An 18,161-nucleotide genomic window follows, 5' to 3' on the forward strand; every position below is an offset into this window, starting at 1 on the left:
AACGTTATGTAATACTGAGCGACCGATCGCCCGACCAGTCCGGCGACGAGTCGACACGACAACGGAATTTTAAAACACAAGTTCCTTCAGAACAACTTCTGTAAGCTACACTCGAGAATATTAAGCCTTGGAACTTGGTAATTTCAACTAGGCACTCGCAATGTCGGATTTTCGTTTCTGAACATTGGTTGTTTAAAGAATTTGGCGCAATTTGTTTAGGCATGACATGCGGCAATTTTACAGTCAATATAGGAATCTTTGTTTAGGCTGTTTTCACATGAAAATGAAATGGGGAATACTGACATTATGCAATAGACCAAAGGCATTGTAATGAAACTATTTTACGGATTTTTCGCGTTTTTTTTATATTCTTTTTTTTATTTTCTTTCGACGTTTCAAAGACTTTGCCTACCTCATGGTCACGGGGGGACTGAGATGTTGGTCGTTCAAAAAGTCAGTTACAATATCTACCTACATTTTACAATTACAAAAAGTTCAAATTTATTTTAGCAACTGACTGTTTTTAGGCTTCGAAACATCGGAAGAAAATTATAATATAAAAAAACCGCGAAAAACTGTAAATAGTTTTATTTCAATGTCTAACATTCGCGTAAACATAAAAATCATGACAAAAAGTATAATTTAATTGGTAAGATTCGTCCAATTACCACCACTGTATTTATACTTAACTTTGCTTAGGTTCTGGAAATATTAAGCGAATTATAACAAGCTCTTTAAGACGATTTTTTAAAACAGAGGTACCACCTCAGCCGTATCGTATACCCACTCATTTGTCTCTACCACTTCAAAATATGCCGAAGTTCAGATCGATAGTCTTCAGACGACCTTCGCAATGTCATCTGGCTGAGTTAAAGTGCTTCTGTTAATCGAAAAGCGGAAGCAACTAATTGCTTCCCTACGCCTAGCTATTTATATCTCGCGTGATACTCGGGGGCTAAATAGAAGTGATATAAAGAACTCTAAGTCTTAATAGTTTCAAGCCTTTTGTAAAGGTTAGAGTGTGTAAAACTATCTCTTTCATCAGGTTTCTTTAACGTTTCTGATGGTAGATTAGCCCGGCAAGTTCTTGCGGCAATGTATTGAATAAGAACTTCTAGATCCATTTATACTAGCGGTCAATTTTAATAATTCTATACGTATAGCTCTTGCAATAAGTTTTGCGTGATCAAAAACTTGGTATCAGCTTCTCCTGTTTGTTTACACTGTAAAAGTCACTTATGGAAGTCAACTGCAACTTTTCTTGCTAATCTGAACCTTTCTTTAGACTATTGGGTATTATTTCCAGGTTAACCATATAGAAATATTTATATACTACATTCCCGCTTTTGAACTGCCATGTGAAATTGGGTGTCGTGACAACCCTGAATTTGAATGTACTAAAGGCCATAAGCTAAGGCTGGTAAGTGCTTGAATTGTTTCTCAGGTTAGGCATCATTTTGGATGTACTTTGCAAAAGGAGTGTTGCGTTGACCTAATATTGTTCTGTATGTACTATGTTCCTTTGATATTATTCATAATTGACGTTTTTCGTTGCAATTACGCCATTAATTACACTAACTCCTGCGCAAGACCATAGGAAGACAGGGGTGACTGAAAACCAGCGCTGATCTAAACTCTGGTTTCGGTCAGCACATGCTCAGTCATTTCATTCTTTTACTTATATTATGTTTGCTTAAATCTGTTGTATTATTTGTTAATTTAAAGGCAATAAATTAATTTATTATTATTAACTAAAGACAACAAGAAGGTAGGGTGGCCAAGCTGTTTATGATAAGTCGTGGTGCTTTATATGGCTAAAAGAACTGACCTGAAATATTAATCCGTTCCTCATCGTAGTAGTCAAGGTTGTGAGCTAGCTCGTCCTCGTCGTCTGGTAGCAGCGGCTCGTCCGCAGGCGCGTCAGGCCGGCGGCGGGTCGTGTTCGGCGCGCCGGTCACTGCCACCGCCCACACCACCAGCAGCACCACCTCCATGACGACATCACCGCGTGTACAACGCACGACTGCTATAATATATTATGATATTTTATTTTTCTATTAGGAACTTGCAGGGGCTGTAACAAATAACAAAGTGCATGATAGCCTAGTCAGAAATAAAATAACTGTGGCCAAGATCTGCTGGTTCCAGACCCGCCGCACACACCTCTGACTTTTCGAAGGTAGGTAAATAAATAAAATAACGAGAAGGAAACATCGTGAGGGGACCAATATAAATTACACTTCCCATAAGAATTTAGATAGTATGTGAAGTTTGCCCACCAGTGGTCTACCACTGGCCACTTTTAAAGCCTTAATCTATTAAGGCCTTAAAATTTGAAATATTTGAAAATTAAAAAATTTAAAAATATATTTGAAAAGGACAATGCCCAAAACCAGGCTATCTTTGCGTCAATCATGCGTCTTAACCAAATAACCATGTAAAATCATAATTTTAATTATTACTTCATTTGTATTTATTTCAGCCATGAGCAAATAGGGGTTTTAAAGATATGAAAAAAAAAAGTTGTTTAATTGTTGCAAATCAAACACCGGATAATTTACTGCCAATATGGCGAATTGATACCAATTTATAACAAATTCCCCTTTTAAATGGAATAAAAAAGTTAATATGCACAATAAATATGCTTGTATTTGAATCTATACTTAATATGTGGATTAAATATATTATTCGTTAAACAAAAATATTGTTATAAAAATATATTTTACTTAATAATTATAACCAAACTCCAAATAGCTGGTAAAAAAGATAAAATATTAATCCTTCTAAAAACAAACAAATGGCGACTTGTAGTTACTTGCAATGACAGAAATACTAAAAGTCAGCTAAAACATGTCTGGACTTTATTTTTAATTAAATGAATATATGGGTACTGATTTTTATTACACTGGCAACTGAAATTAATGACATTTTGACACTAGATTTGTCTGAATGAAAATTTTCATTATTAAAATATTTTACTCAAGATCCAGAGTGTTATTCTTATGTATTTTAACGTTGAGTCGAGAAATTCACTGTTCAGAAACAAGGTGTATAGTGTGTGTTCCGAACTTTGAGACGGAAGGCTTTTAGTTAGCAACACAAAGTCGTCTAGAACCTAGACCCAGGACAGTTAATCGAGACGACATATTCCGGCGGCGAATTAACTGCACCATTGCGATGCCACAGCAACGATAATTATATTTCTCAGACAAGCTATCCAATTTGTAAGTTATGTAGATTATTATTAACCGACCTACAATGTGGGAAAAATCTTGCAAAAACTAAAGAACACAGTTTAACAATAATAATAATCTGAACATGTTTACTCAACTTCTACATTATATTTCAGGTTTCAAGGCTGGAATGAATTTGTGCTGCCTGCTGGAGAGCAGTTAATAGAGAGGTTTACAGACAACAACTGCAGCACTGCAAGAAGTCATTCACTCACTTCAGCAGTATTATAAGCGTGTTGCGGCCGCATCAAGTTCTTGTCTGTTTTCTGGGAAGCCATATCTATCATAAATACACATCTATATAAAAATATACATCGGATTTCGTATTTCTTGTTTTATTTTTATTTTCCTATGATAAGTAACTATTAGTCTAATTAGGCTGTGGAGTTAGTTCCTGGGTTCCTGTTCGATTTCCAGGCCAAGCAACATTTTATCTCGGTGTTTCTGACATGACTTGCCTGGGATCGGAATCCTCCAAAGAGGGTTGGCATCAGGCATGCGGCCGGTCATAAAAACTAAGCTGAATTTATTCTACAATATATGTTGGAGCCATATTGAAATGAGATAATGGTAGGTGAAAATAAAGATTAAGTTAATCCATGTAATAGAATAAGTCATAAGTCAGAAAAATATGTACTTTACACAAAGGGTCGGGTAGTATATGCTTAGTGGAAAAATTCATATTCCGCCATACTATCTTAGAAGTTTTATTGGAGCTTCGTCTTATCAGATATGTTAATACCTATCAGTTTCTTATAAGGGCGATTAAAGCTAAGTGAAAAGAATGTCCAATAATTGTTTATAGCAATATCAAGTAGGTACTGCAATACTGAACTTAATTAGGCACGTAGGTACTTTCTACCGTACATTATTGCAGTCCATACTTAACCTCAAAATAACCGAGTTAATAAAATTCTGATTACTCCGAACCCCCATCGAATATCCAATTGTTTTTAATTTATATAAGATTTAGGATATATTCCCTATAGTTTAGTAAAGGTTTTGTACAGACGCAAGCGTAGCCCAACTTTCATACAAAAATGGGCATTCTCCTTTGTAATTTTGAAATTATTGTTAATGAAAATGTAAGTGTTTTGGTGTCAGTACTGTAAACTCACATTAATTTGTGATAAATAAATAAATCCCCTCAAGAGTGGAAGAGTATGTAATATAGAGCTGTTATCATTATGGTCTGTGTAATGTTTTGTGTCCCACGTTGGACACTTGGTGCAAGTTTTTTTTAGGTCTTATAGAAAATGCTCAGATTAGAATATATATACCAGAACCGGTAAACATCAAGGAGCGAGGTTGTAAAATTAATTCTAAAGTGAAATAGGTAGAAAAAGGCTAAAAAAATTTGGGTGTCTATTCTCCTCCAAGACTCTATTTTCACTATAAAGCTCTGAGCAGAGGCTACTGATTATGTTACGAATGCTGTTTGACCATCTTATTCATACAAGGCGTATAAAATTGTACATCGACTGACGCTTGTAAAATATCGTTCTAACTTGAAAAAATATTTCTGTAATCCAAATTATGTATTATTGTTCGGACTAAAAATTCAAGTAACGTCCACGATATCGTAGAAATTCTAAACTATTTTTTCAAATTCTTTGCCGTGGAGTCATAAATTATCAAAAATATCCAACTATTTCCACGTTTTTCGCCTTCACGTTAAATGCTTGTTTGAAAACGAAAATCGCGTTCAACAGGTTCGCGTGATTATAATTTTCATTATTTTTAATTACACATAAACACTTTATTACGATGTCAAACATAATTGTTGAGTTATAATCAAGGGCTATTTTAGGAGAAACCTTTTAAATACGAAATATCTTTACATAAGATTCTAGTTGCAGTTTTTAGGATATCAGGAATACGTTAATTTTAAACATCTATTTGAATGCCAAATTTGTCATCAGTTATTGCATTTTCGATTTTTGTCACGTTTGTAATACGAGGATCATTTTGTACCCCTTCAAATAGACATTGATGTTATAGCAGTCAATTCAACTTACCCCAACTTGAGCAATTTATTACGTACAAAATCGCAATAAGAACGAAATCCGCATAGAGCAATGTTCCCTACCTATATGTGAATACAATATTCTCTGTTTATCATCGGGGGAGTATTGTACGGTCGCGGTTGGAAGCAAAATGTTCATGCTTGTACTCCATTGCCGCATGCTAGTATTATAGAGTTACTTACACCAATATAATTTTAGTCAATATGTTAAAAAAATGCTTTATATTATAATAGGAAATGTCCAATATTTATATTATTGCTTACATTTAGATGATTTTCACGTACATCAGATCAGTTTGCTAAATAAAAACATTATAAATAGACAGAAATGGCTGCTTCAAAATGATAGTTTAAGTTTTCGCGCGAAAGTTGTTCTTCATAATGAGAGATGTCACACCAGTCGGACGCTGGCCATATTTGTTCACAACTGGCATTCATACGACTATCAGTTTTTATATACGTGAATGACAAAGTCACCCTACTGCACCTGATGGTAAGTGGAGTGGGTGACGAGAGATGACTACCTCTCGACGGTCAACACAATTATGCCGGCCTGTTGGAACCGGATATACACAGGCTGGTCCCGGAACGCGACACACTTACGTGGGCCACTATGCTGTTTTTAACACTTTGTGTACGGTGGCCTCTATCCGGGCGGAAATAAAATATAGGATATATTTACCACCAGCAAAAGTCAGTTACAAATTAAATCCTTTTACCATCTATATTCCAAGACGCGTTTAAACACTGCAGTTAAGGATTTTTTGTTTATCGAACCCCGAAGTTAACACCGGGGGAAACTTGTGAATGAGATACTGCAATCTCCCAGCTTAGCGACTGCAGGGTCTTGGAAGAAAGTTGGGAGGGGATAGATGTGAAGGAAGTGTGGGGGAAGAATAGAGAAACCTCTTAAGATGGGAGAAGGAGAGAAAGCGAGGATATTTTCGTGAGCCCTTATAGGCCTCAATGTGAATTGGCCACCATGAGGTATACACTTAACTGTGCGCCTAGGGCCGGGACAAATGTCTCCCGTTCATGGGCGCGCAGTCGGTGTGGAGACCACGCTAACAAGAAGTTAAGGAATATTAAAGGTAAGTTTTTGGTTTTCTTTAACGCTTCTCTAGTGCCCTCCAATTAACGCAGCCCGCGGTGCCGTCCGTTCATTGTGTGAATAAAAATGTCCGTGTTCCTTACCTTGATATCTAGGTTTTGTTTTTATTGGGTTTATATAAGGATTTTCAAGTTTATCAGCCAATGCTAAACCAATGTTTAGTCATACCGACATAATTTTGAATTACCTAAACATTAAAAATAATGATTATAATTTTTTTTTCTAATAAGTATAATAAGGTATAAGACGTAAAGAACTAAAAAATAGTAATTATTGGAAATGTTAGTTATAAACTGTTTATTTAACAATTCTTTGTTGAAACTTCAAAAATTCATTTGCTAAATCTGGCTATTGTTAACTATATTATGTTTTTCCTTAAAAAATATTTTTGTATCATAAATTACTACATAGTAATGACCCATGACCAAAAATTGACGAATTGAAGATTATTTTGCGTTCATTCTGCATAATCTATCAATCATGAAAACGTTAAACGACTTTAAACCTTATCCCATAGTTATAAAGTCGGTTTGACGCCACTCTGGGGCTAGCACTGCAGTGCGACGTGTCGTGGATTGTTTGCGTTTATAAAACGTTAAATTGATCTCGACATTATTACGTAGGTAAGCGACTTCAGTTCCCAGTTTCGGAAATATATGGTTTTTGGTAAAAATATATTGAATTATTTTGTATTGGACATATTTTTATAGGCTTTTTCTACATAAAACATAGTGTTTGTTCTTTAAGTTTTAATTTCAATCTTATACGTCGTGGATGCTGTTAGTTGTTGATTTATATAACTGTGAGAAATATTAAATTGAAATGAATAAAATGTAGCTGTTTCTTGGTTCCTCAAATAATTAATTCATGAGAATATCATTATGGTGAAAAGTGGGTGCATGAGTTGCGTCTCTTACCTCTTTGAGGATAATAGGCGGTAGTGTGTGTGATTGGAAATATGTTGATATATGTTATAGAGATCGCTGATCATACGTCAGTATCCATATCAGATGGAAAAATTTGCGCAGAAACCGAGATAAAATCCGCATAATAGATTTAATTCAATGTCTTACATTTGCATAAACATAAGGAATCATTTTGAAGTTCATACATACATAACATCACGCATTTATCCCCGAAGGGGTATGCAGAGGCGCAACTAGGGCACCCACTTTTCGCCAAGTATGTTCCGTCCCATGATGTGATAGGGGGCGAACCTATCGCCATATCGGGCACAAATTCCAGACTCCGGGCTGGTACTGAGCAGAAAAACCCAAATATCACTTTGCCCGACCCTGGCTTCGAAGCCAAGACCTTAGAGCGCTATTCTACCGGACATGCAATACAACTACGCCACCGAGGCAATCAAAATCTATCAAAATATTATGTAGAGTTAAATGTCTTTTCTACAAAAACACAAACACAAGCCCACTCTATCCCTGAGAGGCTATTTAGGGAAGCTAATATAACACTCCACTATGATGAGAACTATCGCCCGCAAGAGCGACATCGCCACCCGCCTCAAATGCTAAACGACAAAATATATTCCTTAAATCAGAAACTCAAAATGCGGTATTTAGAGAGTCAATCTGATAAAGAATATCTTTGTCAGACTTTCGTAATTGTACCTTATTTTGTTGAAATCCCCGTAACATTACTATTCCAAGCTCGTCCTTGTTTTGCAGGCTTGTTACGAAGCACTCAGTGAAACTAGCAATTTTATCGATCCCAACACAATGGATAAAGTAAACAGGCAATTTGGTTAACATAGCTGTTTAAGTAGCGTTTGCTATATAAGTTACTGTAACCGAGGATATATACCATGACATAATAGGGATTTTGGGACGTAATATACGATTCCGAGAAGTCAATATACACACACACCATCACGCATTTATCCCCGAAGGGGTATGCATAGGTGCAACCAGGACATTCAGTTTTTGCCGAGTGTGTTCCCTCCCAGGATGTGATGGGGGCGAGCCTATCGCCATATCGGGCACAAATTCAGGACTCCGGGCTGATATTGAGCAGAAAAACCCAAATATCACTATGCCCAACCCGGGATTCGAACCCACCTCAGAGCGCTGCCGTACGCGCATGCAGTACAACTACGCCACCGAGGCAGTCAATATGTTTTATTTTATTCAAATAAACATATGTTTGTTATACATGGGATTAGAACCAGTAATTACCGATTTTACAACAAATTTGACTAGCAAAGCGTGACCATCGAGCGAAGTTCTTAGAAACACGTTGTGAAAAGCGACGACGCATCGTTCTGAAATTAGACCTTTTTCACTATTGTGTTAAGGTCATAAATCAAGTGTTCGGGACAAAGCCGAACACTCAACAACTTCGCTTAATGACAGGTCATGGTCTTAATATGATCATTACAATAAAGAGAGTATAGGCTAAAACTTAGGTATTTCCAGTATAAAGAAAATGCGGATAGTTTGCATGTATAGATGTCGTCAAACTTTTAGTTCGCTGTGAAGTTGGTGTGAACAGTATTCGAACAAGTGTCTACACACTACACAGACAGAATACAGACTATATATTTGATGAGAGCTATTGAAGAATGGAAGACCCTCGTGTGAAGATTAGCAGCATTTTCATTATATAACACTGACCAACACTTTGGAGTACAAGCAATACTTTTTATAGCAATGGTTCACCAATAGCCATGTAGATCTGATGTACAGTATTCTCCATCATTCACAAACACCAAAAGAAATTATTCTTTGCATGAGGAAACGCTGCAAGCTTTAACTGAATAGGCATTAGAGGGTGTCTGGGCTTTTGAAACTCTTAATCATCATACGCCAAATCAAACTGTTACTTCTCATTGAAAGAGGAGACCTTTTCCTAGGCCTTTTCCCCAAGGGTTAGGTACATGCGTAACTAGCAGATCCACTTTTCGCCATGTGTATTCCGTTCTATGATGATATCGAGCGAGACTATCGCGGGTATCGGGTACAAACTCTTGACTCCGGGCGGATTCTGAGCAGAAAGACCTAATTTCACTGACCGACCTGGCATTCCAGAGACCTCAGAACGGATAGCGTATTGTGCAGGCAATACAACTTCGCTACCGAGGTAGTCAGACCTTTTCATGCTCAAAACAAATATCTATAGCTTCCAGTAGTGAAAGGAGAAAATTATCGAAAGAGAACCTGACACAAAATATGGGTTCTAATATGCATAAATAGTAAATACGGTCTGCAAATTGTTCTGATGATAATTAGATTCTACAGAAATTCTACATAAAGGGAAGCTGGCAGGAATCGAATTATATGGACCCTTCGCTCCTGATAGCTTCATTACTGTGCTCAGCTGTTTATTCTAGTAACTTCTATTAAAGATTAGATTTCTTCAATTTTAGTGCTGTCGTCCGAATAGCTTCGAGATTATGTTTTACGTGCTCCCTGTTTGTATCTTGCATTTAGAAAGAAGAATTCTCTCCTTTAAAATAGTTCCCTCTTTTTACGGATCACGGAGTGACTTTTGGTAAAATAGCCAACTTCAAAATAGGTGTTTCAAATTCATTTGATTTTTTACAATAGATGATAGGAAAGGAATCAGTGGACTACTTTTTTTATTGCTTTGAATCACGAGACGAGCTTGCCATTCGGCTGATGGTAGGTGATACGACCGCCTGTAAACAGAAGAAACACAATTCAACACCTTGTATTACAAAGTATTGTTTGGTATTCCACAGCACCCGCCATCCTAAGACATGAGATGTTAAGTTCTATTATGTCCAGTAGTTACTTGATGGTAAGTGTTTAACAATAATTACACACAATCCTTGTTAGTACTGTCGATTATACGAAATCGAAGGTTATCATAAGTTCAAGGAAAACATTTTATTCTAAGGAAATCAAATGGAGCAAATCAGTATGGATAGATATTAGAAACAAATTTGCAATAGTCGTTAGGTCACGTAACCTATTTCAGGACGGAAAGGAATTGCTTCCATAGAAATTAGATTTTGTGTAATTAGGGCTCCAAGTCTAACAGTCCTCTCCCACTCAATGTGAGCATAGCCACAGAAATAATGCCAAATGTAATTTCTATTGATGGGATGGGGCATATAGAACATAAGTACAGAGCGAATATACATACACTGGATGAACTCGGAACGCGTCTCTGGATCCAGCCACTGTCTCGGGTTTTTCATTATGAATATTTTCGTTATCCAGGTTAGTGGATGCCTTATCAGATTCAAGTATATCTGATGCTATAATGAATATATCACGGATTCTAGCCAAGTTACTGTGAAAGATTAATGCAATTTGAGGCTATTTACATGCCTTAGCTTGAGAAGTCGTACGAAAAATTCAAACAATAATTATGTTATAGGACGTTTTATTTTCCCTTCATATTTAAGGTATCCGATAATATCTATGGCATGCTAAATAAATTATTATAATCTTCAGGATTATTTATGCGACAAGTTATATTAGAGCTACTATGTCATTATTAATGATTTCTTACGCGAATGTTAGACACTGATTAAACTGTTTTTCGGATCTTATCGCGGTTTTAATTTTTTTAGTTAGATCTTTATTGCTTCCAGTCGTAGTCAAGATATAATATAGAGCCAGGCTGTAGGTGCTTTTATTAAAATATTTCGAGCTATCTTTTGCCCGGGACTCCGCCATCGTAAAATTGTTTTCTTTCGGGATAAAAAGTAGCATTCAACACTTAGTAGTAATGTAGCTTCTTATTGATGAAAGAATTTTCAAAATCGCTTCAGTAGTTCCAGATATTAGCTTCTTCAAATAAACACACTCACAGAGTTTCCAAGATGTTGATGACATGAGTAAAACGATAAAAAATATCAATCTACGGTCATTATGCGACATTTGGTGATCTTAAAATGTCCTATCACCTAATACAACAGTCTTTTTCTTTTTCAATCGATAGGTGGGTAGATATTTGTTTACATATCTAATATAAGCCTAGTGAACGCACCACAACTATCAAGTTAACTTGCATCGTGTTCAGTCACCATGGGGTCATGCATTGTTTGACATATGGGACGATGAAACTTATCGATTCCACGATGGCTATGGGGTGTGATAGCTAGGAGACATCGTAACCTACTTTTGTTTCAAATCTAATTATTCCTTGATTACACACTATGTTAAAGTTTATAAGAATTTCGAAGGTATTTATTTTTTACTGGTGACAGGCATCTCGCATGTGAGAGTCCGTTTCAGTAGGTACCACCGCAATGTAATTCTGCCGCCAAGCTGCAGTGTGTAGTGACTGTTGTGTTCCGGTTTGAAGGACATTCTCACCAGGGTAACTATTGGACCTAGGGAGACTTAAGATCTCATGTCTCAGGATGGTGAGCGCAGTGGAATACCAAACAATACTTTGTAATTCAAGGTGTTGGATGGTGTTTCTATTGTTTATGGGCGGTCGTATTGCTTACCATCAGGCGAAAGGCAAGCTCATGTCATCAATTAAAACAATAAAAAAAGGTATTCAAATGCTAATCCATACTAGGTCAGCATCGAAATAAATTTAGTTTTTGGATTTTATCGCTGTTTATATTGTAATTTTCTCCAGACGTTTGGACTGCAGCCTTCATGGTCACGTGGCCTTCATAGTCAGTCCGCCCCTAATTTATTTTAATATTTGACGTTCGTGTAAATATAAGAAATCATTATACTAGGTCAGCATTTTTAATAATCCTTAAACCCTTTTTGGAGGGGGTTCGTGTTCAGCAGTGGGTCAGTATATGATACAGGGCTATATACTTGTGTTATAAATTATCTATACTATTATATAAAGCTGAAGAGTTTGTTTGTTTGTTTGTTTGAATGCGCTAATCTCAGGAACTACTGGTCCAAACTGAAAAATTCTTTTTGCGTTGGATAGCCCTATGTTCGTGGAGTGCTATAGGCTATATATCATCACGCTATACCAAATAGGAGCGGAGCAGTAATGCCTAATCTCAGGAACTATCGGTCCGAACTGAAAAATTCTTTTTGCGTTGGATAGCCCTTTGTTCGTGGAGTGCTATAGGCTATATATCATCACGCTATACCCATTAGGAGCGGAGCAGTAATGGCTAATCTTAGGAACTACCGGCCCAAACTGAAAAAATCTTTTTGCGTTGGATAGCCCTTTGTTCGTGGAGCGCTATAGGCTATATATCATCACGCCATACCCAATAGGAGCGGAGCAGTAATGGCCAATCTCAGGAAATACCGATCCAAACTGAAAAATTCTTTTTGCGTTGGATAGCCCTTTGTTCGTGGAGTGCTATAGTCTATATATCATCACGCTATGACCAATAGGAGCGGAGCAGTAATGAAACATGTTGCAAAAACGGGGACAATTTATCAGTTTTGAGAGTGTCCGTTGCGTGCGCTGCGTAAACGGTTAAAGTTATGCAACAATGATGTATGACGGGATTGTTCCTCTTAAAAAGTTCTAAAAAATTTATTATAAAACAAAGTCCCTCGCTGCATCCGTCTGCCTAAACGTGTTAAACTCAAAAACTACCCAACGTATTAAGATGAAATTTGGTATGGAGACAGTTTGAGACCCTGGGAAGAACATAGGCTCCCGGGAAACTACTACTTTTATAACGGAAATCTTTAGCCTGAAAAACTTTATAACGCGGGCGGAGCCGCGGGCAAAAGCTAGTTGTTAATAATAGGCAGACACGCAAACGAGCAAGCACCAAATTTATCATTCTATTAAAAGATCATCCAACATTCAGGCCTTAGTTTTTTAAATATAATATTTTAATTTAAACACGAACTAATCCAAAAATAATTTATGGTGTTAAGCATATTTGAACTTTGTTCTAGGAATCGTGCGTAGTATTATTCTGTATTGGTGGGATCCGTAGTTAATATTTAACTGCGCTTAAGGTTATTTTTTAATCTTCTTATAAAATGTATTCGTAGAATTTTCTATACAATTACAATTAGAAGTTACAGTTGTATGTATAAAGTAGTCAATTTATTTTCACTTTTATATTCAGTCAGGTTATAATTTTTTTGACTTACTACTTTTTATAAGATTTTTAACTCCTAGAGAGGAAACTGAAGACGTCGTGCAACCCCCGCCGCCTTAAATTTTGCCGCCCTTCATTTTCGCAACACAGAGCATTTCCCCGGCTGGCGTCCCCTTAGATCTGGCCATGATACCAACTAACCTATTGCTGTAAAATCCGCAGTCACTGATGCTTAGAACATATTCTTTATATCCACATGATTGGTTATTTAACTCCAATAGAAAATAATTAATATAATAATAATAATATCAGCCCTGTATTATATATACTGTCCCACTGTTGGGCACGGGCCTCCTCTACTACTGGGAGGGATTAGGCCTAAGTCCACCACGCTGGCCTAGCGCGGATTGGTAGACTTCACACACCCTCGAAATTCCTATAGAGAACTTCTCAGGTATGCAGGTTTCCTCACGATGTTTTCCTTCACCGTTAAAGCAAGCGATAATTCACAAAGAATACACACATAGTTTTTTTAGAAAAGTCTGAGGTGTGTGCCCATGGGATTTGAATCTGCGGACATTCGTCTCGGCAGTCCGTTCCACAACCAACTAGGCTATCGCCGCTTCTTAGAAAACAATTAATAAAGTAAAATCGAAATTGAGGAAATTTTAAAATTATAAGTATATTTTGGTAGCGTGCTTCATGTTTTTTCGGATCGCTAATGCGTTCCGGGTTTTATCATCAATCCTTGGGGAATTCCGTGGGGGCGTAGTTAATATTTTAGATGTAATCGTTGTTTATGTTAATCGAAGGTGGCAGTTTGTTTCAAGGGTTGGGCGATATTTTTAGGCCATCGTTTTATGGGGTCCTATACCCTGGGTAGACAAACTGACTATACTTGCCATGATGTGTGTTTTTTATACAAGCACGACAAAGTAATCCTACTGGATGTGATGGTAAGTGGAGTAGGGTATAGATAGTGTCGATTGACGTGAGATGACACAATTATCCTGTGTTGAACATACAAATATCCTGCCACCAGCAAAACGACAGCCTACTCGAACTTCGCCTTATTTCCCTCTACCAGCCTACCCAAGCAGGCTACTTTGTGTTACCTTATGCCTTGTATTTATTTTAAATTTTATACCTTATTTAAAATGTTCGTAGTTATATAACTGATCATTATTCTTATAAATTGTTTTGACGTATAAGTGCAACTTTGTTCGCCTACGTGATAAATAAAGTGTTTTATAATGTGATTATTTTTATTTCTTTGCTTAAGTGTGTTAATCTGTAGTACTTCTACACTAGTAATCCGATTTGAACAATCCTTTTAGTGAAGGGAAGTTATAGTAGACGTTCGTTCAACAACGATTTAATGTCGATCAGATCTCCAGAAACGTAGATTCTGGAAAAAATGGTGGTCTAAGGACAGGTGGAAGGGAATAAAACTAGAGGCGGGTTCACATTCGCTGAACTGATTTGATTAAAATGTAGGATCCCCTATGACGGAGTGTACACGCAGAGCTCCTAACTGACAAAAATGGAGAATCATTAGCAGAGCTGCGGACATCGCAGAGAAGACGGACAACGCCGACAACTCTCATGTATCACCAACGCGACAACCATGACTACTGTATCAAGAGAGCCCGACTAAGAACAAAAGAAGTTCTATACTATTTCTAAATAGTAGAGGCTATTATTTATCTCAGCATCGGAAAGCGGATGGTCAGCAAAATGTAGTATAGTGTAAATAAGAAATGTAAGAGCGTCTCTTATTATGATAATAAAGGTTTGTCCAAACTCATTTTATCACGTAAACCCAAACACACATGTTAAAATATTGTCTGATTGCTTCTCGGCATCTCCAAAACGGCTGAACCGTTTCGGACATTTCTTCTATTCACAACTGAAGGAAGTTGTTGTCGATAACATTGAACGTGACTTCTATGCATCTGGTGTTAATTGAAGTGCCAAACATTATTTTATCGATTTGACAATTCTTTCATTCATAGGTAAAGGAGTTGTTATCGATGAAATTAACCGTGACTTCTTTGCATCTAGTGTTAATTGAAGTGCCGAATATTATTTTATATCGGCACAGCAAATGAGCCACTGCATCTGATGGTAGGTGGAATAGGGTGCAGAGAGTTGACTGACGGGAGATGGTTATCTCTAGGTAGTCGACACAATTATGTCGGCCTGTTGGAACCGGATACACAGGCTGATCCCAGAACGCGACATACTTACGTGAGCCACTATGGCGGGTTTTAACACCTTGTGTACGGGGGTCGCTATCCGGACGGATATAAAAGATATCCTACAACCAGCACTATGACTTGCTATACAGAGTAGAAATAGAACTTTGAATGACAATGGACTGTACTTCTTGCACTTGTCAGATCGCTGGCTGACTACTACAAAGTGCTATGTTAATTCTTACTTATGTCGGAAAAACGGAATGAAAAATTTCATGTTGGTAAATGAAAAGTCACGGTTTATTACTTATCTTTCGAGATTATTGGATGTTTTTACTGAAATAAACATAGAACAAAGTGTCATATATAATTCAATTTGTCCAAAAACACGGACCCTTGTTACAATGAGTCAGCAGTATGTTTAGTTTCATAACAATTACTGGGCGAAGTCTCGTTTGGTAGGAAGTGTTTCCGCTTTGCTTGGCAGAGATTAATAGAGCTAGTTTCTAAGGTGATTCGAAAGACTTACCACTTGAAAAGTTCTGGAGATATCTGGGGAGGATCTGAACTACTATGCTGCCGTGCTAAGCTCAAAAGCGGTATCTCAAAAAAAATAATCAAAATCTTGATTTTTATTTCGTCAGATACCTTAAAGAAATACCCATCTAATGAACTTACCTAAATAACGGTATCTTGTTTAGAACTTGTTAAAAAAACGCTTACAGAATTTTTCTATCTCAGTTTTACATTCCAAACTATAAAACTATCTTTAAAAAACTTCGATTATCTCGTAATAAGGTTTCCCTGACATACCGCTATTGCGCTTAGCATGGCAGTATGATACTGTGAGGTAAGTATACCTTATAGCAGTGATGAATGGTGAAGTTTCCTGAAAGGTAACCCGACATAACATAGATAGTAATATACGTAAATACTGTCTGCAAATCGCTCTAATGATTTTATATAAATTACGAAAGGAAAGCCGATAGGAATCGAGTTATATGGACCCTTCGACACTGCTTCATAGTTGATTTAAAAGTTCTGCAGGTAATTAGGAAGGTTGCTCGTTAGGAAAGGCGTGACAGTTGAAAGGCCTAGCATTCTAAGGTTAGGTTATAAATACATTTACCGATTGCATAATACAAGACAATGAACTATTCATTCATTATTGTATAGAAATTATACTAAGTTATATTTTCCCCGCCTTAGGCAACTTGTTATGTAAAGTTCTTGTTTAAAAAAATGCAGGTTTTTTAAAACAATGAATTAAAGAGACTTATTTAAGACGCTTTTGTTACATACTTATTATAAATTTATTTAAATATTTTTTTTAAAATTGTATGCCTATTGACATTTCTAATGTTCATTTTATTTATGAATACTAGCAAGTGCAAGCTATGATAAGGGCAAAGGAATAATTTGGTTGTTATAACATTTCGGTACTCACATGCAGCGGACCAAGTTACGCAAGAGCCCCCTAGTTCTTCACATCACGTATTTTCCTTCAGCTATCGCAATTCACACTGGCTCAAACATTTTTAAACAGCAATCGATTGGCAATGGCACCAGAATCGTAAATCCTTAAAAAAGTAAAAAAATATTTTCCGTCCTTTTTTATATCACAGCAAAACTTCGCAGTGTCACTGGCACAAATTATTCCTGATACGACACTTTTAAAAAAATAGTTTTGTGGTTGGCTGTTTAGGTCGATTTTTTTAATTTGGGTATTTTTTGGGGTAGCGCGAGCATGCAGCCGCTCGGGCTGGGCGGCGTTCGTATCGACGGCGCGCGCCGGCGCGAGCGTTGCACCCCCTGAGAAGGGGCCGCATCCAGGCGACGGGGTGTTATCGCACACGTTTTTTTTTGTATTTTGATAAAAATAAAATAAACCATTTCCAATATGAATATAGTCGGATTATAGAGATTAATAATATATTTGTTTTATTTTTTTCTTCATGGAAATAAATAAAATTAAAAGTTTTAAGAGCACTACGTTTTAAATAATGTAATTGAGCCGAAGAACATCCAGCACATATTAAAATTTATAGAGGAAATAAACAAGACCTGATTAGATATCCCGGTAAATGTACTATGGTATTAGTATTACGCTAACATTTTCCTTCCTCATAATATAACGTTATTTAAATAGATTATTAATTAAAATAAAAACGGATGAAATATATCATTTTTATATATTTTAACTTTTTTTAGTAAGTACTAATTCAATATTTATTATTTATACAATTACTTACATACATAAATGACATCACGCATTTTATCCCCGAAGGGGTATGCAGAGGCGCAACTAGGGCACCCACTTTTCGCCAAGTATGTTCCGTCCCATGATGTGATAGGGGGCGAGCCTAACGCCATATCGGGATCAAATTCCAGACTCCGGGCTGTTACTGAGCAGAAAAACCCAAATATCACTTTGCCCGACCCGGGATTCGAACCCAGGACCTCAGAGTGCTATTGTACCGGACATGCAATACAACTACGCCACCGAGGCAGTACAATTACTTACTTCAAGGATTACAGGAATTAAATCTACATCTCATTCATTGGGCTCTACTAAGTTTGCTAAAAAATATAAAAATATAATTATGACATC

The 18,161-nt window shown here is 36.8% G+C and overlaps 1 protein-coding gene and 1 long non-coding RNA gene across 2 annotated transcripts in view; one reads left to right on the top strand and one right to left on the bottom strand.

Annotated features, from left to right (window-relative positions):
* The window catches only part of LOC115446295, a 40,124-nt gene extending 22,662 nt beyond the window's left edge, over nt 1-17,462 (bottom strand). The window contains exons 1-2 of the mRNA XM_037440692.1: nt 16,998-17,462; nt 1,829-2,026 (exon numbers count right to left, since the gene is read on the bottom strand). Coding sequence (XP_037296589.1) covers nt 1,829-1,994 — 166 coding nt within the window. The 5' untranslated portion in view covers nt 1,995-2,026; nt 16,998-17,462. The remainder of the gene's footprint in view (nt 1-1,828; nt 2,027-16,997) is intronic.
* LOC119189897 lies at nt 3,094-3,559 on the top strand. Its single transcript, XR_005112664.1, has 2 exons — nt 3,094-3,224; nt 3,350-3,559. It is a non-coding gene; the product is annotated as an uncharacterized LOC119189897 (long non-coding RNA).
* Nucleotides 17,463-18,161: the final 699 nt, after the last annotated feature.

The sequence above is a fragment of the Manduca sexta genome, chromosome 20, assembly GCF_014839805.1.
Source record: "Manduca sexta isolate Smith_Timp_Sample1 chromosome 20, JHU_Msex_v1.0, whole genome shotgun sequence".
NCBI lineage: Eukaryota > Metazoa > Arthropoda > Insecta > Lepidoptera > Sphingidae > Manduca > Manduca sexta.